Raw genomic sequence first — 13917 nt, 5'->3', positions numbered from 1 at the left:
GTGAATGGGCAATGCTCTCATTCTTAGGAAGGAGGGACTACTGGATTCTGAGCTGATCTGAGCAATGTTGACCACATCCTTCAAAGACTATAATCTATCAAAGGGGCTTGTGTGGGGTTTTTATTATATTCCTGGAAAATGGTAGTTGTCCCAACTCCAGTCAAGAGTATTTCTAGGGTTTTTTGTCTGGAATCACAAAGTTTCGCAAACAGTCCTGATCTCCATGGCAGATGATGGGGCGTGAAGGACACTCTTCAGTCCAGTGACTTAGAATCCTGTTTAGTAATGAGGCTACTTCAACAATGGCTTTCTCACTATGCAGACTGTGAAACAGCTTATACTTGGGAGCACCCAGGCCTTGAAAGAATATTGCTCCTTTTTCTTTGAAATAAGTTTGATGGAAATTCAGAATTTGGTAAGAATAGAAAAGAGAGATAAGAAAACTCTATTCAGTATCTAGTACTAAATATTTGAGATGTATTTCAAGATGTTACTTGAAACACAGAATGTGGTCTCATAAATTTGTTAATTAAAAGTATAAAGTTGGCCAGATCTATAACACCTTTCTACTCATGCCTTTCAAATTAGCATAGCAAATTGTCTTCTGAATTAAAAAACTAATAACCCAGCACCAATGGTCAATTTAAACTGTAAAGATGACACTCCCCTGAAGTGGACACAATTAGATGCTCAATTAATTTCTGTCTACCCAAGAAAGGAGGCCCAGAAGTGAATGTCTAACAGAGGCGTCTCATTTGTCTCTGCTTCAATAATCTGGCTGTTTTCTACCTCCTCCATTTCCTTTGTGGGCTATTGTGCAACAAAAGTGCCTCTATTATCAGATTCAAAATTGAATCCTATGATACTGTAGCCTGAGGAAAAGGAAGCATTGAATATCATTCCTACTTTTAGACCCAGAAGATATTTAGGAAATGCTACTGTATATACACCACATGCAGCATTAGTGCTTTTAATTTCTTTTTTACGGGTGCAATGGAGATTAATTTGCATGAGCTCGTTTCAATTTTCTGTAATAAGATCCAAATTTTGCATTAAGCTTTCCATCTCAAAAACAAACAGTTAAAAAGGACACATTTCTTCTTTTCAAATGTTCTTATTGTAGTTCTATTTTACAGTCCCTGCATCTAATACTCACTTAAAAGCTTGCCTATATATACCCATAGGTTCTAATTTGTTTTTTGTTCGTTTCCTGATTACCTCCGGTTTCTACCAGGAAACTTCCTAAGTTTTCAAATGCTGCACAACTTGACAAAGCACTAGAACTACCAAAAGGGGTGTCTACAGATCCAGGAAAGGCATTTACTGTACTTAGTACAAAGTCAGAGCAGGTCAACTATGCTCAGGAACAGTGTCCAGAAAGGGAGGCATTTGTTAACCCCAAGTAAGAACTGATTATAGAATTTGGGATTTCAAAGAATGATAAAGCTTACTGAAATACAGGGGACTTTGCATACCAGGCTATTGTTATTAAACACTGAAGAACTAGATGATGGAATTATGATATTTATGTTCTTTTCAGAAGCTCTTGCTCACACAGGCTACTTTCTAGTTGCAACATAGCTACTGATGGAGAGATCAGACTGCCACCACACCACAGACTCCGGACGTGTGCAATGTGAACTTCTCAGTATCACCTATGACGTGGTCAATTAAACGGTTTAACTTAAATCCATCAAGCCTCTAGTACCAAGTTCCAGTTCACCAGGAAGAGAACAGCAGGTGAACCCTCAAGGAAGCAATTAGATAAATCTAGATGGGGAGAAGTTCTGCAGAACAACTGGCATGGTTTCATGAACAGTGTCATTAAAAAGAAATGAAATGAAATGAAATGAAATAAGAGTAGCCAAGGTGGTGGAGTAGGAAGACCTTGGCCTCACCTCCTCCGATGAGCACATCAAAATTATAACTATTTACAGAGCAACTACTGATGAGTGAGATTGGAAGACTAGCAGAGATCTACAACTAAAGATGTAGAGAAGGAACCATGACGAGACAGTTAGGAAGAGTGGAGATGTTGTATAGACAAGACCTAACTCCCCAGATGGACAACCCACAAATGGGGGGATAATTACAACTGCAGAAGTCCTCCCCAAGGAGTGAGGGGTTTGAGCCCCATATCAGGCTCCCCGGCCTGGGGGTCCTGCATCAAGAGAGCAAGCCCTGATTTCAAACTGTACTACAAAGCTACAGTAGTCAAAATAGTATGGTACTAGCACAAAAATAGACACACAGATCAATGGAACAGAATAGAGAGCCCAGAAATGAACCCACATTTATTGGGCAATTAATCTATGACAAAGGAGGCAATAATATACAATGGGGAAAAGACAGCCTCTTCAATAAATGGTATTAGGAAAATTGGACAGCTACATGCAAAAGAATCAGATTGAACTACTTTCTCACACCATGCACAAAAGTATATTCAAAATGGATTAAAAATTTAAATGTGAGACCTAAAACCATAATACCTCTGGTAGAAAACATATGCCCTATGCTCTTTGACACCGGTTTTCTATTTTTTTTTTTTTACTCTATCTCCTCAGGCAAGGGAAACAAAGGCAAAAATAAATAAATGGGACTACATCCAACTAAAAAGCTTTTGTACAGTGGAGGAAACCATCAACAAAACAAAAAGGCCATCTTCTGAATGGGAGAAGATATTTGCAAACATTATATCTGGTAAGGGGTTGGTATCCAAAATATACAAATAACTCATGCAACTTAACATCAAAAAAAAAAAAAACCAACCAGATTTAAAAATGGGCGGAGGATCTGAATAGATTTTTTCAAAAAAGACATCCAGAAGGCCAACAGGCAAGTGAAAAAATTAAACATAAAAATTTTCTCTCCCCTTTGCCCCCCCAACATTGTGTATCTGTATTATGCATCGACCAAAATTTCCCCATCTGCAGAAATACCTCCTCCACCATAAACAGCAATATTCTCCTAGTATCAGTAAGACAACCCCTTAAAGATAACATTTTTTCTCGATCTCAGGAGTCACATGGCGCTTAGATGTGGATTATGTAAACTGTCAATTATAGGTCATCTGATGTACAGTCCTCTGTCTCAAAAAGCTTGTGTAACTGCTCATTGATTTCTAATGGGCAGAACAGTTCTTGGAGCTTTCTGAGTTGCTATTCCTAAATTATAATCCTCAAATGTGGCTCAAATAAAACTTCCATTTCTTTCATAGATTGACTACTGATTAATTTTCATTGACAGGTAACTCCTTAGTGTATCTGGGTTGTAGGACTGTGGTGGTTTTATCTTCTTACTCTGTTACTATCATTTCTTTAAACTTGATTTAGAATTATGTAAGTAATCATATGCTATTAGAACTGCCAATTTATACTATTGAGAACATTGAAAATAAAAATAACTGTCAAGAATTCTTAGATCTAATAAATTCAAAGACTTTGGATATCTTTAATCCTAGAATGATGGTGGGAAATATAGATTATTCAATAAAAATCTTAAGACAACTGGGGAAAGTTGAAGGAAAAATTGATACCTCAGATTGTATAACTAAAGAATTGTTCAAGAGATCAAAAATGTAAATATAGAATATAAAGAAAGAGCAACCACTGGGCTTTTCTGATTTGAGCAAGAGGTCAGGCCAGGTGCATTCTTTGAGATCTAGCTAGGACGGAATCAGCTCCTGATATAACCAAAGGAGATGCAATCAATACTGGCATTTTAAGTCAGGTCTAGTTGTTATTTTTAGTAATAACAGTAATAAATTTAGTAATAAATAATAATAAAAATGAATCTAGTTCTTCTAAGATGAAGGTAATTACCCTCAAGGATACCTGGGGTGTTTCAGACTGATGTGACTCAGGTCCTACTGCTGGTGTTCAGGTAATTAGAGCAAATGGCCATTCGATCATTATCAAGAATTATTGAGGGGGAGGGTATAGCTCAGTGGTAAAGTGCATGCCTAGCATGCACGAGGACCTGGTTCAATTCCCAGTACCTCCATTGAAAAAAATAGATAAATAAACCTAATTACCCCCCTCCCCCAAAAAAAGAATTATTGAAGACTTTGTCAGACACTTTGAGGGCAAATCAGACACAGGGACTATTAATGAGGCTAAGCTGTTTGATTTCAGACAAACCCCTTTGTCTCTAATTGGCCTCACCTTCCCGACCTAACAATAGGCGTGTGCTCACAGTGGGCCTAAACCACCTCCACTCAGATTCCGACTTCACCCCTTCCTGTTAAGTGACCGCATACAAGTTACTTTGTCCTCCCCCCGCCCCCAAGAAGCCCCAAGGTTCCTCAGCCGTAAAATGGGGATAATACACCCGTCTTTGGTTGTGTTGAGGCTGGAATTAGTCGACGGCAGGCGCACAGCGCTCGGGCGGTCACTGGGAGGGGCTCCCACTGCCCGGGGACCCCTGACGGCAGGCGGTGTGATCCGGACACCGCTCGCGGCCGCCACGGTAGGGGGGCGCTAGGGCTTCCTTCCGTCGCGGACGCCGCACTGTCCCCGCGGCGAGGGGCGGGCCGGCCGGGCGGGCGGCGTCGGGGCACCGAGGCGCGGAGGAGCCGCGGCCGCGCCCGGCCGCCCACCCCGACCCGAGCGGACGGTGGGAGGACGCGAAGCGCCCCTGGCCTCGCCGGGCTCGGCAGCCCTTCCGGCGGACGGCCGGCTCCGCCCGACGGCAAGGCGCGGGCGCGGCCAGTGGAGGCCCCGAGCCGGCTGAAAGCGCGACGGCAATTCCCGAGAGCGCCCGAGGGCCGCTCCTCTGGAGGAGGAGGAAATGGAGGGAGAGGACCGCGGGGACCAACCGCGCGGCCCCGAGCACAGACGGAAGCGGCACAGAAACCCCTCAGAGATGGCCAGGTCCCACCACAGGTCCCGCAGCCCGGAGAGGGGCGAGGACAGAAGGCAGCGCCACAGGGTTTCTCCAGCTTATTCTTCGAGACCAGGATCTTCTGGTTACGGCCAGTCCCCTCCATGGTCTACGCATCCTCATCTGATGACTGGGGACCGTCACAGACGCCCTGCCGAGGCCGGCGCTGCACACCGGAGGCCCGGAGAAGGCCCCTCGGATGCCCCTCACGCCAGACGGGGGCTCAGTCAAGACCACCGCCTGGGTGCACCCCACGGCAGCGGGGCTGGGAGTCAAAGCAGAGGGCACCAGCCTCATCATGGGGACAAGCGCCCGGTGGGTGCCAAGGGACACGAGACATCCTCTGCTTTGATCAGCAAGAAGTCAAGCCTTGACTTCTCCAGACAGAAAGGCCCAAGGCCGCCTCTCTCCTTGGGCCACACGAAGGAGAATCCGCCCTCTAGTGGTGTCAAGAAGGAGAAGGAAAGAGAAGGCCACGGCATCCAGTTTTCACCTCCCTTCAGGCGACCTTCCCACCATCTTAAAAAGCGAAAGCACGAAGACTCTGTGAATACCAAATGGGACAGGAACAAGCGAAGTCTCGACTGCTTAGACGCAGTCGAGCGTTCTGGAGGCGTTTTGCCCAAGGTGAACGATAAGATTTCTAATAACCGAAAGATTCAAACAGGAAAAATGAGACCTCCTGTTTTGAATGGAAAGCCAGTAGGGGGCTCCCTCTCTGAAGATACGGATAATGAATTCAAGCCGCCCACCATGTCTTTGGAGTCACACCTCAACCACGACCAGCCCAGGGAGAAAAAGATTAGGAAAACTTCAGCCACTGCTCTTGAAGAAAAAGGACTTAAAAAAAATGATTCAAGTGAAAACTTGGACTCGGTTCAGGAACTATCTAAGGTGAATAAAAACAAATCTGGGAAGCTGCTGCCACCTGGAAACGACTGGGCCAAACTGAAAAAGGTGCCCCCTGATGCATTACCAGTGTGGCCAGACCTCCCGTTACCCAGGGTCCAGGCCAAGTACAGTCCACTTCCAGCCTCTGAATTGATGTCCTCCTTCCGACCAAAGCAAAAAGCACTGCCCTCACCCCAGGAAGAGGAAGAAGCTGGATTTACTGGATGCAGAATGAACTCTAAGATGCAGGTATATTCTGGTTCCAAGTGTGCCTATCTCCCCAAAATGATGACCTTGCGCCAACAGTGCATCTGGATACTTAAAAACAACATCAATTCAATCTTTAAAGTGGGAGGAGTCCCATATTCAGTTCTTGAACCCATTTTGAAGAGCTGTGCACCTGATCAGCTGTATCGCATAGAGAAATACAATCATGCACTAGTCAAAGAAACAGATAAATTATGGAAAATTCACTGTCACCAAAACTTTAGGAAAGAAAGGCCAAAAGAGCATGAGTCATGGCGAGAGATGTACCTGCGGCTTCAGGATGCCCGAGAGCAGCGGCTTCGAGCGCTGGCAGTGAATATCCAATCTGCGCACGCCAGTAAGCCCAAAGGCCGACAAGCACAGATGATCCTTTTCAACTCTGTGGCCAGGCCACCTGCTGACGTTCAAAGGAGGCAGAAGTTTGAAATAGGAGGAGCAGCTGTCCCAGAAAAAGTCAAGATCAAGCCAGCCCCATACCCCACAGGAGGCAGCCATGCTCCCTCCAACAACTATAGCCTTGACCTCATCCACGAGAAGCCGGCCTATGCCTGCCCAAGCACCACTAGTACCCATTTGATGCGTGTGGTCAGCAGCAGAAAACCTGCGAAAAAAATTGCCCCAATGATGGCCAAGGCCATTAAAGATTTCAAGAACAGATTCTCCCGATGATAAATTGAGGCCTTGTCTTGGAGATGGAATTCAGGGAAGAGGAATACAGAGGCTCTGGGGGAATGGGACTTCTAAAGGAGACCAGAATCTTTTGCTTTGTAAAAACTTTTGGACTCTGACTCCTGTAGTTTTCAAGTGTTGTACCTGTGAACGTTCATGCCGCAACCACGGTCTCCCTGCCTGGAGAACACTTTAGGATTCTGAAGATGAGAAGCCTCATTCTCACTGAGGATTTTAAGATCAACTGTGCTTTTGTTGTTAACTAGCCTCTTTGTAAACAGTAAGGCATAGTCTTAATAAATATTATCCCTAGATTGTATTTCTATAATTAAATAAAAGTACTAAATGTGAGATTTTTTTTTTAAATCTCTGAGTAGATGAGGCCTTCTTGGACACAAACCCAGAGGCCATTAATTTAAAAGACTGATATATTTGACCGTATAAAAATTTAAAAATATACAGGGAAGGGTATAGCTCCATGGTAGAATGTGTGCTTAGCATGAATGAGGTCTTGATTTCAACCCCCCAATACTTCCATTACAAAATAAATAAACCTAACTACCTCCCCCCCCAAAATTTAAAATATATTTAAAAAAACCCACCAAGGTCAAAAGATAAACTGGGAAAGATATTTACAACTCAGTTAACATTCAAAAGGTCAATTTCCTAATTATATATAATAAGGACCCAAAAAACAATGACTAAAATGACAATAATTTACTATAAAAATGGGAAAACATAGGAAAAGATGGTTTACACAAAAGGAAACACAAATGACTCTTAAATATATGACAAGATGCTCAGAAATAGACCTACAAATATATGGTAACTTGAATTTTTACCAAGTTGCCACTGTAATTCAAAAAATGTTTAAAAGGTGCTGGAGCAACTGGATAACCAAATAGGGAAAAAATGAAGCTTAACCTCTATCTCACAAACACACAAATTAATTGAACAATCGTAAATTTCTATGTACCTAATAACATGACATCAAAATAAATAAAGCAAACGTTGATAAAATCAAAAGGAGAAATACGCAAAAAGTATAATCAGTGTGAGATTTTCATATGCCTTCCTCAATAATTAATAGAACAAGAAGAAAAAATGTAAGATATAAAAGATTTAAACAACACAGTTAAGAAATTTAAACATACACTGAGCCATAAAACAATTCTGGACAAATGCCAGAACTGAAATCATGTAGAATATTGTTACATAAACACAATGCAATTAAGCTAGAAAACAGTGTGAAAAGGTATCAATAGACTTCCTATACACAAATAATACGCTTCTAAATACTTATGGATCAGACAAAAATCACCATAGAACTTAGAAAATATTTGGAATTGAATGAAAAGGAAAAAATTAAAATGCTACATATTAAAACATGTGGAAGCAGGCAAAGCAGTGATTAGAGGAAATTTTACATCTTTAAATGCATCTGTTAAAAAAGAAAAAAGGTAAATATTAATAAGCTAACCAACTATATTAATTAGAAAATAATAAAATAAATCCAAGGAAAGTATAAGGTCATAATTTTAAGAATATAAAAGCAGAGAAATAGAAATCAAACTTACAATAGTCAGGATCAATAAAACAAAAGTTGGTTCTTTGAAAAGACCAATAAAACTGATAAACCTTTGGTAATCTGATGGAAAAAAAAAGAGAAGGCACAAATAACCAATGTTAAGAATAAAAAGGGAAGATGGTTACAGATCCTCCATATATTTATTTTTAAAAGCTAGGATATTATGAACAATTATGCCAATATATTTGCAATTTTAGATGAGATGAATAAATTCCAAGAAAACACAATATACCAAACTGACACGAAAAAAAAATTTTAAAGTATCAATAGTCCTGTTGAAAAGAACTTGAATCTGTTTAAAAAAAAGAAAACAAACAAACAAACAAAACCCTTTCTATGGGAATTCCATACCTAGGTTTCTTTGAAAGCAAATTCTACCAAACATTCAACAACAGCAACACAATGCCAATCTTCATGATTTCTTCTACAGAATGGAAAGAGGGAACATTTCTCAATTAACTTTTTGAGGACAGCATATCCCTTATATCAAAAGCTGCCAAGGACATTTTAAAGAGAAAAGTAATAGGCCAGTGTCACTAATTAATACAGACGGGAAAACCCTAAGCAAAATACTAGCAGAGTGAATCAGCATTATGTAATACCAAACTTCAGGGGCCCAGGAGTGAGGTAAGTTTGTTTGAATATTAGAGAATCAAGCAATATAGTTAATGCACCACATTACAAAATAAAGAGAAGTCATATGATTACTTCAACAAACATAGAAAAGTGTTTGATAAAATTCAGCATCATTTCCTTGATTAAAGAAAAAAAAACAAAGAGCAAACAACTCAGGCAGACTAGGAATAGAAGAGAGCTGCCTTAACTTGACAAAAAGATATCTACAAAAAAACCTTACAGTAAACATCGTAGAAGAGGGTGAAATGTTAAAAGCTTTCCCTTTGAGATTGGGGAAAAGACAATAATGCCTCTTATCCCCACTTCTATTCAACATTACATTATATTGGAGGTCCTAATCAGTAAGAGTAGACCAGGAAATAAATGGCATTAAGAATCGAAAAGGGGACTTCCGGGCAAGATGGCGGAGTAGAAGGACGCTTGTAAGTCACCCTCTCCCACAAATACACCAAGACCCACATCTACAGACCCACTCAGCCAACCAGAGCACCTGCGGAACTCCGACAGAACATCGCCCTCTTCAAAAGATAAAGACGCCAAAAATCTGGTAGGAGAAAAGGAAAAAAGAAAGAACAAAAGGCAAAGCAGCGCGGGACTGGTCCCGCGGGGAGGGAGCGGCAAAGGAGGACTGGCGCTCGCTCGCTGGGTCTCCCCTCTCCAAATGAGAGGCCAGCGGGACGGAGGGGGTGCCTCCAAGGCTCGGATCTGTACAGAGCAGCCCTTGTCTGACAGAACTAAGTTAAATGGGCACAGAGCGTCCCCCCGACACCCAGCCTGAGACGCGGGCCGGCAGCGGCGGGCAGGGCCAGGCTGCACAAGCCGGGCGGAGGACGGGGGCGGCTGCACGGAGGCAGCTCTGGGGGACTGCAAGGGGCTGGGCGCCGTGGCTGTGGGTGTACAGGACAGAACAACCTGGGCCCTCCATAAAACAGCAAGGTTGATGTGCTCTCGGGGGAAGGGTGCATACCCCCATCTCCGAAAACCCACGGAAACTTTTCAGGGGAAGAGAGGCGGGGCCCAGGCAGAGCCGCCATATTCTCTGGCGCTTAGCACCCAGGCGGGGGCAGAGGCGAAACCTGCGTCCGCACCGAAGGGCTTAGCAGCCTCAAGGGCCAGACTGAGACGGGCCTACCGCCCTGGGCAGATAGGATCCTTCCATTCTGGTCCCCCAGAGAACTTGCTCCACAAAGACAAACAAGCAGCTGGGTCTTGGCTCGGAGCAGGGACGAGGCTGCCCCTCGGTCTTCCCCGAGCCCACCCAAAGAGCTCGACCAGGGCGGAGCGCCGGCTCAGAGCTCGCAGCCGCACAGAGCAGCGGAGCTACCTGCGGTGCAGGCAGGGGGAGAGCGGCCCCCCGCCTGTTGGGCAGGAACACAACCCCTGACCGAGGTGCTGGGAGGGGGCACGACCTGCCCTCCTGCCTGGCCAGTCTGCAACATCTGACTGCCGCATCCGGAGGGGCAGTGACCCGCCCGCCCCCAGCAGAGGAGAGCTGCATCTGACCCCCTGTTACGAGGAGGCACAATCTGCTTGCCTTGCCGACAGGTGCTGGGAGCAGCACAGAAGAGGGCGCCAACGGAGGGCCTATGAAAACAAGCTGAGCTTCCAAAACAGGACGAAGACAGAAGGACATCACATTAAAAGCACACACACTCCAGGAGAACACCGACAACCCCCTTTTTTTTGGGGGGGGGGTTGTTTTGTTTTTTTGTTTTTGTTTTGTTTTTTTTAATCTGTTTTTACCTGTTCTATTTTCAATTACTCTCTTAATTTTTACTTCTTAATTCATTTCTATATCTCTTGGGTTTTGATGTCCTGTTATTGATTAGACACAGGCTTCAAACACATATATTCATCTCCCCACCCCCCTTTTTTTTTTAAAGGTTTCAAAAGGACGTCACCACCTGATTAATACTCTGCTTCAACCCGCTCTTCTATTATTCATTATACATTGTTTTCAAACCCTCTTTCTCCTTTCTTTTAAAAATCTTTCTCTCTCTCTGATTTTTTTCTCTTTTTTTTCCTAAGTTCTATTCCTAAATAGGCATTAGATAGATAAAATCCTTAAGATCCAAAATAGACAACTGATACTCCATAAACCACAGTGCCAGAGAGGTATGAGCAAGATGAAGAAGCAGAGAAACCTTTCCCAATTAAAAGAACAAGAGGAATCCCCTGAAAGAAAGCTCAATGAAATAGACATCGACAGCCTACTAGATCAAGATTTCAAAAAAGGAGTGATCAAATTGCTGAAGGAATTAAAAGAGATAATGCTTAGAGAAATAAAATATGTCAAAAATGAAATTGAAGCCATAAAGAAGAGCCAAGCAAAATGGGAAAACTCATTGACAGAGATGAGGAATGATCTAACAGCGGTGCAAAGCCGACTAGTTAATGCAGAGGAACGAATTAGTGATCTAGAAGACAGGGCAACAGAAAGCACCCATTCAGAAGAACTACAAGATAAGCAAATAAAAAATAATGATAATAGCATAAGGGACCTATGGGATAATATAAAGCATCCCAATCTTCGCATAATAGGGGTCCCAGAAGGGGAAGAAGGATCAAAGGGGATTGAAAAGGTTTTTGAAGAAATCATGACTGAAAACTTCCCAAACTTAAAGAAGGAATCAGATATACAAGTACAGGAAGCTCAGAGGGTCCCAAACAGGAAGAACCCAAATAGACCCACACCAAGACATATAATAATCAAGATGGCCAGAGTCAAGGATAAACAAATGATTCTAAAGGCAGCAAGAGAAAAGCAAAGAGTGAACTACAAGGGAACCCCCATAAGGCTCTCAGCTGATTTCTCTACACAAACACTACAGGCCAGAAGGGAGTGGCAAGATATATTCAAAGCCCTGAATGAAAAAAAGATGCAGCCTAGGATACTTTATCCAGCAAGGCTATCCTTTAGGATAGAAGGAGAAATAAAGAGTTTCACAGACAAAAAAAAGCTGCAGGAGTTCAGCAACACTAAACCCATGCTAAAAGAAATATTGAAAGGGCTATTCTAAATAGAAAAGCAGCAGGATGCTACAGAAATGAGAAACGTACAACTGGAAAGGTGGTAACTCATGAATTACAAATAAAGAAAACATGAAATTATAAAAGAAGACATACAAATCACTGAGAGTGGGAGAGGGAGGCAGGGAAATATAGAATTTTTCTTTCTTTTTTAAATTTTTTAACAGTAGGATGGGTTTGAGATCATGCTATTATCAGTTTAACAAAAACGGGTATAGGTTAATAGATTTACAAAAAAGGGTAACCACAAGTCAAAAATTTACAAGGGAGTCACAAAAATTAAATAAAATCCATGATAATACAAAGGAAAATTACCAAACCACAAAAGGAAGAAGAAAGGAACAAAGAGGATATACCAATTCAACTGCAAAGATAAGTTCAAAATGGCAATAAACACACATCTATCATTAATTACTGTAAATGTTAATGGACTAAATGCTCCAGTCAAAAGACATAGAGTGGCAGAGTGGATAATAAAGCAAGAACCTTCAATATGCTGCATACAAGAGACCCACTTTAGGGAGAAGGACACATATAGATTGAGAGTGAAAGGATGGAAAAGGATATTCCATGCAAATGGAAAAGCCAAAAAAGCAGGTGTTGCAGTACTGATTTCAGACAAAATAGACTTTAAAACAAAGGCCATAAAGAAAGATAAAGAAGGACATTTTATAATGATTAAAGGAGTGATACAAGATGAAGATATTACACTCGTTAATATATATGCACCCAATATAGGAGCACCTAAGTACATACAAGAATTACTAACAGAGATAAAGGGGGATATTGATGGGAATACAATCATAGTTGGAGATTTTAACACTGCATTAACATCACTAGACAGATCTTCCAGAAAGAAAATAAACAAGGCAACAGAGAAATTAAATACTACAATAGAAAAAACTAGATTTGGTGGATATTTTCAGAGCTTTACACCCCCATAAAATAGAATATACATTCTTTTCAAGTGCACATGGAACATTTTCCAGGATCGATCATGTACTTGGACACAAAAGAAACCTCAACAAATTTAAGAAGATAGAAATTATCTCAAGCATCTTTACTGACCACAATGCCATGAAACTGGAAATCAACAACAGAGAAACAAAGGAGAAAAAAAGATCTTTACTGACCACAATGCTATGAAACTGGAAATCAACAACAGAGAAACAAAGGAGAAAAAAAGAAAAGCATGGAGATTAAACAATATGTTATTGAAAAAAAAATGGATCAATGAGGAAATCAAAGCTGAAATTAAAAAATACCTTGAGACAAATGATAATGAAAGCACAACCACTCAAAACCTATGGGACACAGCAAAGGCAGTGCTAAGAGGGAAGTTTATAGCGATACAGGCCTTCCTCAAAAAAGAAGAACAATCTCAAATAAACAAGTTAACCCACCACCTCAATCAATTAGGAAAAGAAGAACAAAAAGCCCCAAAAAGCAGCAGAAGGAAGGAAATAATAAAGATCAGAGAGGAATTAAATACAATAGAGATTAACAAGACCATAGAAAAAATCAACCAAACCAAAAGCTGGTTTTTTGAAAAAGTAAATAAAATCGACAAACCTCTGGCCAAACTCACAAAGAAGAAAAAAGAGAGAGCACAAATTCGCAAAATAAGAAAGGACAATGGAGAAATTACAACAAACAAAATACAAATACAGAATATCATACGAGAATATTATGAAAAACTATATGGAACCAAACTGGATAACCTAGAGGAGATGGACAAGTTTCTGGAAACATACTGTCCACCAAAACTGAATCAAGAAGAAACTGAACACTTGAACAATCCAATCACTAGAAAGGAAATAGAAATAGCAATTAAAAACCTCCCTACAAATAAAAGTCCAGGACCGGATGGCTTCACCGGGGAATTCTACCAAACACACAAAGAAGAACTCATACCAGTCCTTCTCAAACTCTTCCAGACGATTGAAAAGGAGGGA

The 13917-nt window shown here is 41.6% G+C and overlaps 2 protein-coding genes across 8 annotated transcripts in view; one reads left to right on the top strand and one right to left on the bottom strand.

Annotated features, from left to right (window-relative positions):
- Window positions 1–13917, bottom strand: part of KATNAL2 (katanin catalytic subunit A1 like 2) — an 89703-nt gene that overhangs the window by 53745 nt on the left and 22041 nt on the right. The gene's annotated exons all lie outside the window — the stretch shown is intronic.
- Window positions 4730–7059, top strand: LOC102538905 (elongin-A-like). The gene has a single exon (XM_072952303.1). It carries the CDS (start codon window positions 4789–4791, stop codon window positions 6706–6708), a length of 1920 nt encoding a protein of 639 aa, XP_072808404.1. The 5' UTR covers window positions 4730–4788; the 3' UTR covers window positions 6709–7059.

Source organism: Vicugna pacos, chromosome 30 (genome assembly GCF_048564905.1).
Source record: "Vicugna pacos chromosome 30, VicPac4, whole genome shotgun sequence".
NCBI lineage: Eukaryota > Metazoa > Chordata > Mammalia > Artiodactyla > Camelidae > Vicugna > Vicugna pacos.
Note: the sequence above shows the minus strand (reverse complement) of the source record. Positions and strands in the feature narration are given on the sequence as shown.